The sequence below is a fragment of the Condylura cristata genome, unplaced genomic scaffold, assembly GCF_000260355.1.
Source record: "Condylura cristata isolate star-nosed mole 26May11 unplaced genomic scaffold, ConCri1.0 scaffold00006, whole genome shotgun sequence".
In the NCBI taxonomy this organism is placed as follows: domain Eukaryota; kingdom Metazoa; phylum Chordata; class Mammalia; order Eulipotyphla; family Talpidae; genus Condylura; species Condylura cristata.
The window spans coordinates 8,518,511-8,531,337 of record NW_004567107.1 but is presented as its reverse complement, the minus strand read 5'-3'; the positions used below and the strand labels follow the sequence as shown (position 1 = coordinate 8,531,337).

The window sequence follows — 12,827 nt, the reverse complement described above, 5'->3', positions numbered from 1 at the left end:
TATTGTAAAAGCTCATTGTAAAAATATTCAAATAATTTAGATATTTTGTTGGTAAAAGTGAAAGTCTCCCCTCCCACTCCCGGAAGGTTTTCCATTTAGTAAGCACATATGCCTTTTACCGTTCTGTGACATTTCCCCTGATAGAATAGCGTCATCAGAGCATACAGACATCACTGATATGAAAAATATTTAACACCTGGACTACTAATATTTACATAAATATGAACTATATTTCACTTGGCCTCTAATTCAACCATACGTATCAGCAGTCAACAATCTAGGACCTGCTGGCCCAAGCAGCTATCTGTCCTGAATGATGTCTTTATGGGAACACGGATACTCATCTACTTCCTTTTATTTCTTGCACTGCACCAATAAACTATGTGGATGTAAAGCATTTCCTATCTGGCCCTTTGCAGAAGTTTGCATTGCTCAATAAATCATTTATGCTGAGAGACAAATCATTTGCCGAATCATCTTTATCATTTCCCCAAAACTTATTAATTTAAAGAGATTGGAAGGAAGTGCAATGCACGTACAGAAAGTTATTCAAGCCACAAGAGCTGAGTTGTAAAAGAAAAAACACCCATTTATCCAGCACCTCAGAGCCCTGTGCTCCCACATCCTCTAGAAGACACTACGCTTCCCTCCTCCCACACATTCCCCTCTCTGAACTTCTGCCACTAGAGGTTAGGTGTTCCGTTACATCTTTGTACAAAAAAAAAAAAAAAAAAAATCGCTTCCCATGCAGTCTTCTGTGCCGCCTCTTTGGCTCAAGACTATGTTTCAGAGATTTTGGTTTATTTATTTATTTAGCATTGTTTCACTCTAGCTAGTTCCTTTTCATTGTTTTACGATATTCTCTAGCAAGGCTGTCTTTCAATTTAATTCATGATTTTGTTGTCACTAGACATTCAGCTCCTGACTAATGATTCTGACTAATGCTGCCATAAACATTCTGGCAGATGTGTGGACACATTTACATACTTTTCTGCTGTGTATATCCATGGTCAGAAGGTTCTATCAGAGAAGGCAGTGCAAGATCATTTTCCCCAGTGTGCTTCTTGGACACTGCTCTGTCCGAGAATACAGAAGAGTCCTTGCATTCTCCTTTCACCAACAAGTGTGCTTTTATTTTCCATTCCTCTGAGGACAAATGGGATTGAGTCCCTTTCCATTTGCTTCTAGGTTTTGTTTGGTTTAGTGTTATCTGTTCCTTTGTTTTTTTCCCATCATCTACAAGAGTTAAATCTTCTGGTATTTGTCTTTCTCCTTCTGACTTACCTCACTGTGCATCGTGCCCTTCAGTTCTATCCATGTTGTTGCAAATGGAAAGATTCTATTTTTATGGGTGAGTAGTATTCCATTGTGTTTATGTACTACGTCTTCTCTAATTACTCATCCGTTGCTGGGTGGTTAGACTGTTTCTATGCTTGACTAATAGTGCTGCAGTGGGCAAAGGCATGCATTAGCCCTTTGAACTCGCATTTTGCATTCTTTGGATAAATATCAAGGACTGAAATTGTTGTATCATGTGACAGGTGTATTTTTAATAGGTTACCCAGTAAGCAATCTTGACAAACAGGTGTAGCTTGTAGGTTCATTAGACAGCAGGGCCCTATTTCATCTTGGCTATGGCATACAGCTGCATTCTTTGAGTTATTGTTGCAAAATGGGGAATCAAGAATCAAATTCCCAAGTTTTGTAGAGAATGAACAAATTATTCTAGTCTTTCCTCCTAGATTACCTGACCATTGTCAACAGTTCCTTCCTTAGGTATTTAAAAAGTAATTCTTAATGCAGTAAGTTTGATAATATTTGAGGTATAAAAATAGACATTTTTAACACTTTGCACAGTAGAACTGTGCCATCCAGTTAAGAGCTGGTAGTCCTTTCTTTCTTTCTTTCTTTTAAGATTTATTTATTTATTCATATAGAACTGGGGTATACAGGCCAGAGATGCGGAGGGTGAGAGGATTCACCAGAGACAGAGTGGGGAGCAGAACAGGCAGATCAACAAAGTACACTGCTGAGGGGAGCAGCGGGCGGGCAGGAGAGGTCTGCCACGCCATGTGGTCACCTCCGGGGCAGGCGGGAATCGAACTCATGCGGAAGTGGCTTTAGCTTCTCAGTGCTGTGCTTTAACCCACTGCGCCACCAGGGAGGGCCAGTCCTTTCTAATTATATCAAACTATGACTGCACTCCCTCAAAAGATTGAATTAAACTGTTTTGGTCCCTCATTTTCCCATTATCACTTCCATCTTTTAAAATTTAATTTTAATTTTTTAATTTGAAGTAACATTGGTTTACAATACTGTGTATGACTCTGAGGATAGGACTCCACCGCTTCAGATGGATGTCGCCATATGACAGCCACCACCAACACTGCCATCTTCCTCTACTCCAGCCCACTGGGCTCCCTTCCCTGCCCTCACCATGCTCACCATTCCACTTGAATTTTTTAATGAACGTTATGAGAGACATTAAGTTGTATGTATAACTTTCTAAAGCTGAATTCACTTCTTTCTCTGATCAATAATGTGTGGATATTCTGGGTATTATGTAATTGGAAGTTAAGTTTAATCTCCCAAAATAGCTTTTATAGCTGACAGCCATTTGATTGCTATGGTTCACTGACATTTGTCAATAATTCAGCCTAAAAGTCATCTAGCTGTGGCAGAGAGATTAAATAATGTTTAACATGTCCATATCAGTTATTATCACCCTATCAATGTGCTAATCTTCCTAGCAAAAATATCATCTGCTCATATAACATTATCACATTTTCCATTACTGGTGGATTTAGTAAAAGGTCATTGCTCAGAAACTCTAGGTTCCATTTGGTCTGGGAGTATAATTGTATGTCACCATCCAGATTTCTAATTTTAAAAAAATATTTATTTATGCATACAAGAACTGGGGTGCAGGACAGAGGTGCGGGGGTGAGAGGATTCACCAGAGACAGAGGGGGGAACAGAACAGGCAGATCTACTGAGATACACTGCTGAGGGGAGTGGCGGATGGGTCAGAAGAGGTCTGCTGTGCCATGCGGGTCAGCTCCCTGGCCAGGGGTCGAACTGATGCTGCAGTGACTATGGATAGCTTCACAGTGCTGCACTTTAACCTGTTGCACCACTAAGGAGGGCTCATGAAGGCCCTGTTATCTCAGGGTTCAGGTATCTTTGTAAAGCACTTCCTATCTGTCTCCCATAGGGATAATCAAAGTTGACCCTTAACCTGTTCCAACTCTACCATCACATCCCCAGTGGCTCCGGGGGCACATCTTAGACCCCATGCTTACCAGCCACATCTTAACATATTTTCTCACTGGTCAGAGTGTTCCCGCAAAAAAATATCCTCCTGTCTGAGCCTGCAGTACATCTGCCCCACTGCCCTTCAACTGGACCAGCAGTTACTGTCCCCCACAAGGCCGTTATTCCCTCCCAAGAAGGGAGTGTGTTTGGTCACCGTTTCTTGAGTCCAGAGGAAGAGGACTCCCTCTAGTGACCATTTAGATGCAGTGGTGTGTCAGGAAAATAACCTCTATGTAATACATTTAAACTCTCAACTCCTCAGTCCCTCTGAGTCTCTGGGCAGATGTAATGTGACCACAGACTTATTCAAATAAATACGTGGCATGTACCAAAACAGTTTTGTGTTCCTCAAGGATTGACAGTAAGTACATGGGCTTAGCAGGTGCATTCACTACAGGTAACCTTAAGACCTCTTACCATCATAAAAGATAGTTCTAGAGTGAAACTCATTGATTTGTAAGAGTGTCACACCAAGTTCTCTCCTCAGACGCAACGCATATTCAGTGGAGTTAAAAGGATATTTGAGTTGTGTTTAGTTGGACCTATTATAAATACAGCTGCTATGAAAATTTTGCACATACTTTTAAAAAAATAGAAATAGATTATGTGTATGTTAATTTTGTTAGGAGTCATCAAAACTGTTTTTCAAAGTGCTCACATTTTACATTCCCAACATCCACATGAGAGTTTCAGTTGCTCTAAATTCTACCAAAACTTTTGTATTGTCTTTTTAACTCTAGCCTTTCTCCCACTGTTCAATCACACAGTGCCTTTGATTTACACTTCCCATAATATTCCACTGTACAAATAGAGCACATATTTCTCATCTATTGCTATTAGCTTATTTCCACAATCCCACTATTGTAACTGACTGTGGTGAACATAGAAGTGCATATATCCCTCAAATTAGTAAAACGTGCACTTTCTCACATAAAGGTCAGGTGTTCTCTGGAGGTGCTATTAAAATGCAGATTCACAGGCTCTGCATGAGCATTAATATTAGTATCTCTGTGAATGAGACAGGAGAATAGCAAATGATCGAAATATTACCCTACAAAATACAATAAGGTCAATATTTCTGAAAGAACCACGGAGAATAAAAGATGAAAGCAAAAGCAAACAGAACTGTCCTTGCCTGCCACCCTAAACTCTTCCCAGAACAACCCAATATGCTCTATCTGGTTCTGAAAACACCTGGTTGCCTGCCTTCAAAATCACACATGGGTTTTAATTCTCTCTTCAAAAGACACTGAGCATAATTCTAAGAACATACAGCAATGAGTTATAAAATACAGAAATGAGGGATATTTAGAATCATGGTGATAATGGAATGTGGGAATATAGAAGGGGGGATCTCTGGTGAGAGGAGACCCAGGTGAGAGTCTTGGAGGGATAAATACAAGATGAGCTCAGTACAGGGACTCAAGTTAACTCAGATTCCCTGCACCCCATCCTGGTCATCAGGCCATTGCGCACTGAAATACTCAGCCATTTTGGTTAATTAGGGCTAGGAGTCATACTGTAGAATCCAGAATATTCTTCTGTCAAAATTATGGTGGGCACCAGAGGTGTGATTCATCATGAACTAGAGGACCAGACAATTTCTTGCTTTGGTGGAGATTCCAAATTTATGGGTATCTCCATCTCTCTATCTATTTTCTGAAGTCATTGTAATGACTTTCAAAATTCTAGGAAAACTGATGACAGGAATTCATTAATATATAAGAAGGAAGCCAAGAGAATTGCAAGTCTTTGAACAGATATGAATTTATTTCAGGAATTTGTGTGGAAAATGAAGCTTTCAGCAGCACGGAGAGGAAATGAAAACTATGTGGTTCCTTAAAGAAGAAAAAGATGGGGGAAATGTATGAATATGGGATGTCCTGTAGCTCTTGAGCTAATTATTAAATCCTAATAAGGTCTCAGTGATTGGACATTGCACATGGAAAGACGTGGTTATTGTCAACATCGGTGACACATGAGTTACGTGTGTAAGTTGACTTACCAGAGTTTAGATTGTGTATGAGGAACAAACAGAAACCAGGCCCAGGGGAGCAGAGACCCCCATGAATATGCACAGAGAGGTTGGCTAGGATTTCCTCTTGCCCATCAGCTTCCCCAGACCTCTTTTCATGTCTTTGTTTCTCAGGCTGTAGATAAAGGGGTTTAGCATGGAGGACAGAACTGTGTAGACAATCGTAGCCACACGGGTTTTAACAGAGTAGTTGGACAAGGGCTGTAAATATTCATAGAAGATGCTGCCATAAAACAGGACCACCACCGTCAAGTGGGAACCACAGGTGGAGAAGGCTTTGCATATCCCAGTAGCTGAAGGCATCTTGAGAACCGCAACGAGGATGTGCATGTAAGAGAACACAATGCAGAGAAAGGGGGTCACCAAAGCCACGGGGCCTTCAATCATGATCGCAATTTCATTGACAAATGTGGAGGAGCAGGACAACTTCAGCAGAGGGTTTATATCACAGAGGAAGTGGTGGATCACATTGGAGCCACAGAAGTTGAGAAGATTGAGCAGAACTGTGTGGAGGAGTGAGTGGAGGGCAGAAAACGAGCAGGAGAAGGCCACCAACAGGACACAGCGGCGGTGGCTCATGGTGGTGACGTAGTGGAAGGGGTCGCAGATGGCCACATAGCGGTCAAAGGCCATGACTGCCAGAAGGCAGCTGTCAGTGTTACCCAGAGCATAAAAAAAATACATCTGTGTCAGACACCCAGCGTAGGAGATGGTCTTCACCTCTGACAGGAAGTTGACTAGCATCTTGGGGACGATGGTTGTGGTGAAGCAAAGGTCAGTAAAAGACAGGACACTCAAGAAGAAATACATGGGGGTCTGCAGCTGGGGATCAGTATGGATGGCCAGGATGATGAGCAGGTTCCCTGTTATGGTGACCAGGTACATGGTGAGGAAGAGAATAAAGAGGGGCTTCTGGTCCTCGGGCCTGGCGGAGAGTCCCAAGAGGATGAACTCAGAGACACTGCTGGTTTGGTTGATTTTTTCCATGGTCATGCAGCTAAAACGGAGAAGGTTCTACCATTCAACACACAATTGCAAACAAGCCAACATGTCTATGCTTCCTTTTGCTTCACTTTGTACCACAGGTCACGACTCACTCTACATGGGCAGCTTGGCAGTTCCACAGCCCTTGAGGCTGACCTTCCTTTCATCTAAAACCTCACAGCCTCCTTGTGAGGATGGTAGGAACTCGGAAGAAGAGTGCTCTTTCTGAAAGAGAGCTAATTTCACTATTCAGTTTCATATTCTTAAAAATGATTAATCTCTTGAACACATATTCTTCATAAAATATTTTTTCATGTATTTTAATAAACTGTGCAGATATCTCACTTTTCTCTACATATACAATTTTGGGGGGGTAGATTTCTCTGTGTACTGGTTGACTGTTTCTTATATGCATAAAGCACACACTGTTTCCTTAAAGGTCCTCTAGGCCTTTGCCTCATGAATGACCTGGATTGAAATGTCCTCATCTCTACAACGCAATGTATTCATTCACCTTGATAATGGGCATATTAGGTGGGCAATTAAATAGAACTTCAGGAGTGAACATTTACTTACTCATTCACTTATACAAAATGTAAATATCTGCTTTTTAGATGGCTTACCTCAGGTGAGTTATTAAGCATTCTTTCCTGCTTTCCTTTTTTTTTGTAATGATGGTTTGTTAATATTTACCCCATACAATTTTGATGAGGTGTTCATGATACAATGATTAGGGCATGTAGAAGTGGCCCAGGAACAGAACAAACATTTGATACCACCACCTTCCCCCTCCCTGGCATCATCATTGTCAGTTGACAGTTTTCTTAACTAGGTATTTGTATCTGTGCTCAGAGGTAACAAATCTAACATTTGCAATAAACTTAGTTTTCACACTCCATTACATTATTGGTAAAATTTAATGTATGTGATTTGACAATGATTTTTAAGGTGAGTATTGTCCATATGTTGAGAGTTAGTCAGTGATCAAATCCTTACCTTGCATGCAAGTTCTTTGTTTACCTTATAAGAACCTAGACAGCTATGCATTATTTCCTTTATTCCTATATTACTTTCCAATGAAGCAACATATACTTTTCTAAACACCCCAATAAGTAGAGTAACACAGCTCAAAGTCAGGACAATTTCTGATTTCAAAATTTCTCCACATGTATATTCTTCCCCTTTTATAAAACTATAAAAGTGTCTCTGAAACAACTGTGTATAGGATCTATGGTTTTCCAATTTGACAATCTGCTTTAACACACAAACATGTAAACACACACACAAATGTGTACACAAATGTAACACACACACTGCATGTTTTTCTCCCTACATTTTCTTGATCTCCAAGAACAGACTCATGTTGTTCTAATGGGATACCTGCTATTTTCCATATTGAAGAGACAATATTTTCCATATTGTGCAAATGCTAATATGCATGACTGACCGGACAAAATGGGGTCTGGCTCTGGGTGGACCGGGATGAGTGTGCGGACTTGAGTGTGGCGGCCAGTGTCCTGTGCTAGGCAGCAGGCACAGCTCTGCCTCCACTCCCCACTCAGCGCGTGATCTTAGATTCGAAAGAGCTAATAAAATACAAATGAGCACAATTTGTAAAACATACCTGAGGGAAAATAAGTTATTGTGAAGGGCAGTGTGAGATGAAGAGATCAGACATGATCAAGGTTGGCGACCCCGAGTCTCATGGGCGCAGAGGAGCTGGGGAATGAAGAGCATTTTGAGGAATGCCAATCTAAAGCTTGGGATATGTCTGAAAGAAAAACTTAGCTTAGCTTTTACTGCTAAGCTCCTCATCTACTAATTAGGGACCCGCTTCCTTAGAAAGCGTGGGAGACACTCACCCTGGCTCAGCACCCACAGGTCGTCACACCACGTTAGACTTAACTATTACACTGACACCCGCCGTCGGTCCACGCTGTCCCTGTGACTTCTGCAGTGGCCAGGACGGAAGTGAGCACCTGACTGAGGTGGAAGGGCAGGACCCCCTGCTGTGGCAGTTCACCCCTGTAGCCCTCTCCCCTTTCCCCTTCAAAAACCCTGTTCTCCTTCCTGCACTACTTCTCCAAGTTGGTTGAGTCCACATAGCAGCCAAAGCTGACTTTGGACTTCAGTCAAAAGAGGTTGAGAGGAGACAGAAGAGGGCAGGTAGCTCCAGACTCCAGAGGCACAGAGGGCTTTCTCTGCTTTCCTCCCCGTCAGTGTGATCTGGTCTCTTCTGTCCTCAATTGCAGAAGGCAGGGAAGCCAGGCTTTCTCTGGCCAGAACTCTCTTGGCAGAAACCTTGTCAGCTTCTCCAGGGCTTGAGCTCTACTCTCCTGGGCTCCTCTGGGTCCTGCTGGGCGGAGGGAGCTGCCAGAGCTCCTCTGACCTGACCCCCCCAGGGAGTCTGCTCTGTGATGCTCCAGGTACAGCAGTCACAAAGAGCAGCAGCACTGAGCACATGTGGCCTCTGGGGGCAGAGCTTTCTTTTAAAAGATGGGGGCTACTTTTCACAGTCTTTCAAAAGTGACAGAACATTTTACAATGTACAGGAAAAAAAGCTAAAACTTACAAGCTGACCATAGAGATGAGACACACAGCAGGGAGGTGGGGAGGGGGGGGTTAAAACAGGGGAGGGAAGAACACAAGGATGGGTCACGGGGCTGTGGTGGTGGGATCGTCCAGGGACGATCCCTGAGGCGAGAATCAAGCGCTGTCATGAACAATGAACAATAAAGTAATGTAATATGTCCAGGGTTTCCTCAACGTGGATAATCAAATCTATTGGACAGTGCGTGTGCGGGTGCATGTGAATGCATGTGTTGTGTTGTGTTGATTAGGAAATACTGCAGTGTGGGCCTCTGGGTGGCTGACTCTGAGATTAGCAGCACCAGGATGTCTGTTGAGGAGGGCTCCTGGGATCCACACCTCTGGGATGGAGAGAAGGAAGGAGCTGGGCAGAGGGAGAAGTTGGGATGTGACAATGTCCCAATGTCTCCATAAAGGTCTCAGCTGACCCTACTGTGAGCTCTCGATAGAGAATATCTTTACCGTTGATCACTGGGTGGGGTGTCCCTGAAAGGAAGCATGATCTTGGTGAAGCAGTTTCCCTAGGCAAGGCCATCCCCAAAGCAAGCTTAAACTACAGGTCTACCTCTCATGTGAAACTGGTGAACTGCAATGTACACATTATCTGCTTTCGGCCTGCACGTTCATAGTGAGCTGGGCCACCTGACACCTGATGCCTGATGCCAAGTGGAGGGAAAGGCCATGTCAGCAGTTACAGGAGATGTTCTTGGCATCCACGACATTCTGATCCTGCCCCCGGATCACTGGATCCTTCCAAGAAGCCCTGATGTGGAGGGCCTCCTGCATCTCTGTGGTACTGGTCAGAAGTACTGGCTGTATAGTATTGACCCCAGAAGTGCATGTAAGAAGCTTGGTAAGACCAAGCTTCCTAATAACACTGGGGTTGTCTGTCCTAATCACCATGCTATTTTTATAGTGGACCTGCACAGTGTTCTGTGGGGTTCCAGATTATTGGTATATTATCAGCTACTATGAAAGAATTCAAGAGCCTGTTGGAAATCCATCGTGTCCCCCTTCCCAGTCAGTGGGCACACATGCTGCTTCTGACCCTTGCACATGCCTGAGTCGGGAGGAATGTGCTCATCAGCTCAGTGGTACTGACCATGTACTAGGGCCATAGGGCGAAGAGGCCGCATCTGGCGGATGCTCACGATCAGGCGGCCCTTGTGTGGGCTGGCGGTAGTTCACTGTCCTCCTCTGAGACGTCTGCTACTGTGGGGACTAGACAGTGAATTAAGGAGCCTCTGATGGGGGCTTCCACCCTGGAAGTGGAGCCGCTTCCATAGCCATTAGGTGCTCTGCTTCAGCCCCAGGACTGAGTTAGATGAGATCCCCATGATGGGACCAGCAGGTCAGCACCGGGTGCTCTGAGCTGCTGGCTCCGTGGATCTCTGCAGGGGGAGGAGCAGTGTTCTGCCAAGATCTGAGCTGGGTGCAGAAGCCTAGCCTCTGTCTCCATTTTTATCTGTCCCTCATTGTCAAACCCTGGAGAATTTCCTAGAGATCCTTGTGAGGTGAGACTGAAGAGAACCCCATAGATAGTTCCTCAGAGCCTGAGGGACCTGGATGTCTGGGACCTTTTTATCTGTTGGAGGAAAAAAAAAATGGACAGGGCTGGGTGCTCCTGGGGTGGCTTGTGCCAGCTAGGGAAGAACCACCACTGCACCCCCCACCCATCTAATGGGTGCTCCTCTGTCTCTGGTCTAGGTGGTTGGCTCAGCCTCATCCCCGCTTGCCTCCTCTGCAGATTTTGACCGAGCAACCTCCATAATCACAAGACAATTCCTTAAAATACATGTCTCTCTATAATCTCCCACCTGATAGGTGCCATTTACCAAGAACTTGACTGACCTCCACATTTCCTCCCTGATATCACTCAGCTTCATGGCCATTGTGCATCCCCCTCACCCTTCCTGTCCAGGCAGAGGCCCGCAGCACGTGCATTGGAAGTGCACTGGATTATGGAGATGGCACATGGGTGATTTGGTGATGGGAGGCCCACGGGGATTACAACTGAGATGGGAAAAGGCACAAAATGGTGTAAAAATAAACTATTATATTACTTTTAAAAAAAGGCACCACATCACCTCAGAGGATTTCTACTCCTGAACATCTCACCTGGAATACTGCTCTCCAGATATCACCATGACATGCTAACATGTCATCTCAACATCTGTATGTTACTCTTTCACCAAGCTGGACTACATGCAGTTAATTACAACATATAGAAATCACACAATGTTGGCTCTCCCTGGTGGCACAGTGGGTTAATGCAGCACTAAGAAGCTAAAGCCACTTCAGCATGAGTTCGATCCCCACCCCGGGAGGTGACCCACATGGCGTGGCACAGCTCTGCTGACCCGCCCACTGTTCCCCTCAGCAGTGTACTTCATCTATCTGCCTGTTCCGCTCCTCACTCTGTCTCTAGAGAGTCCTCTCACTGCCCTTGCACCTCTGGCCTACACCCCAGTTATGCATGCATAAATAAATAAATCTTAAAAAATATATATGAAGCTTTGGAGAAGGAATAAATAAAGGTATTCTAAAGCATTTATTATTTATTCATTTATCATTTATAACACTTAGATTTCAGAGTTCATTACAATAGCCTGGCGTGTTCTGTCTTTTCCAATTTTTAAAAATTAATTATTTTCTTACATCATTGTTCTGCTTTGGACAGTATTTGATTCCTAACCTCAGTGTCGACCCTGGATCTCCCCACTCCGTGCCACTTCTGACCCATCTCGACAGTCCCCTGTGCTCTTCCCTCCCTTCTTTGACCCCTTTACCATGCCTCCCCAGCTGTATGCCTCAAATGTATGGTCAGGTTGCAATTTAAGACTTGTTCCTAAATCCTTTTTCAGTTTCTCTAGAGTCCACAGGTAGTGAAACCATCCAACTGTAGCTTTTTTTTTTTGACCTTTTGCTGAACACCACCACCATCAGGGAAAGGTAAGTCAAAACCACCTCACACCTTGGGAATGGCATTTACATTTATTCTTTGTTGCTCTAATATTATTTTACTCTAAATATAATAGTAACAATGACTTGATTATACTTGCATACCTACGTTATGTGTTGTGGTACATATAGTTACACAGGCTTTGTTTAGGGAAAAGAAGTAAATTAGGTTAAATAGTAAAAAGATGGCTAGAAAAGGCCTAAATATTTGGTAACAAAAATAACACAATTATAAGTAACCCTTGAGTCAAAAAGGAAATAAAAATGAAATCAGAGATTATTTCAAAATGAATGAAAATGAAAACAAAATATATAAATATGAGGAATTCCCTTAAAATAATACATACGAAATTTGTTTCTACTTAAACTAAAATTTCTAGATAAAACTATTATTCCTTTTATTTTCCAGGACCTAGAAATTTACCTATCACATTTTGGTCATGCAGTCAGTAATTCTGTGTGCATGGATTATGAACTTGTACATTTATTAAAAAGAGCATATTTTCAGTCTGGGTATAAGACAACATAATTTTCCCACTTAGATCAGACAGACAGATGTGGGTATTCTCACCACATAAATCCAACTTTTCTCTTTCAAAAAAAAATTTTTTTTTTATTCAGAAAGGTGGTTGATATGCTTTGTTCTCTAACAAGGACTCATCTCCCTCAGGAACAGACAACAGTGCAGCCGTCACATACACTCAGCCCCACCACCAAGGTCAGGAGCTCAGGAGTTTGAAAACCAAAGAATCAATGTGTGTTATGGGCAATGCTGTAGTTAGGGTTGTGGATGAGTAGATGGCCAATAAATATGACTAAGGGGAAAGGGACTGGAGCTAATGGCATGACCCCCCTTTCAAGAGCGGCTGGCGGTGCTGGGACATGGGGAGTCAGCACTCAAGTTAAGGGGCAGATCTTGACAAGGTTATTGGTGAAAGAAGAG

General features: G+C 43.2%; 1 protein-coding gene across 1 annotated transcript; it reads right to left on the bottom strand.

The window, feature by feature from the left end:
* Positions 1–5,404: 5,404 nt before the first annotated feature.
* LOC101628220 (olfactory receptor 1L8) lies at positions 5,405–6,337 on the bottom strand. Its single transcript, XM_004677931.1, has one exon. It carries the CDS (start codon positions 6,335–6,337, stop codon positions 5,405–5,407), a length of 933 nt encoding a protein of 310 aa, XP_004677988.1.
* Positions 6,338–12,827: the final 6,490 nt, after the last annotated feature.

What these genes read in the sequence shown, in the direction of transcription:
- LOC101628220 (XM_004677931.1), bottom strand. Translation starts at nt 6,337, where the DNA reads ATGGAAAAAATCAACCAAACCAGCAGTGTCTCTGAGTTCATCCTCTTG.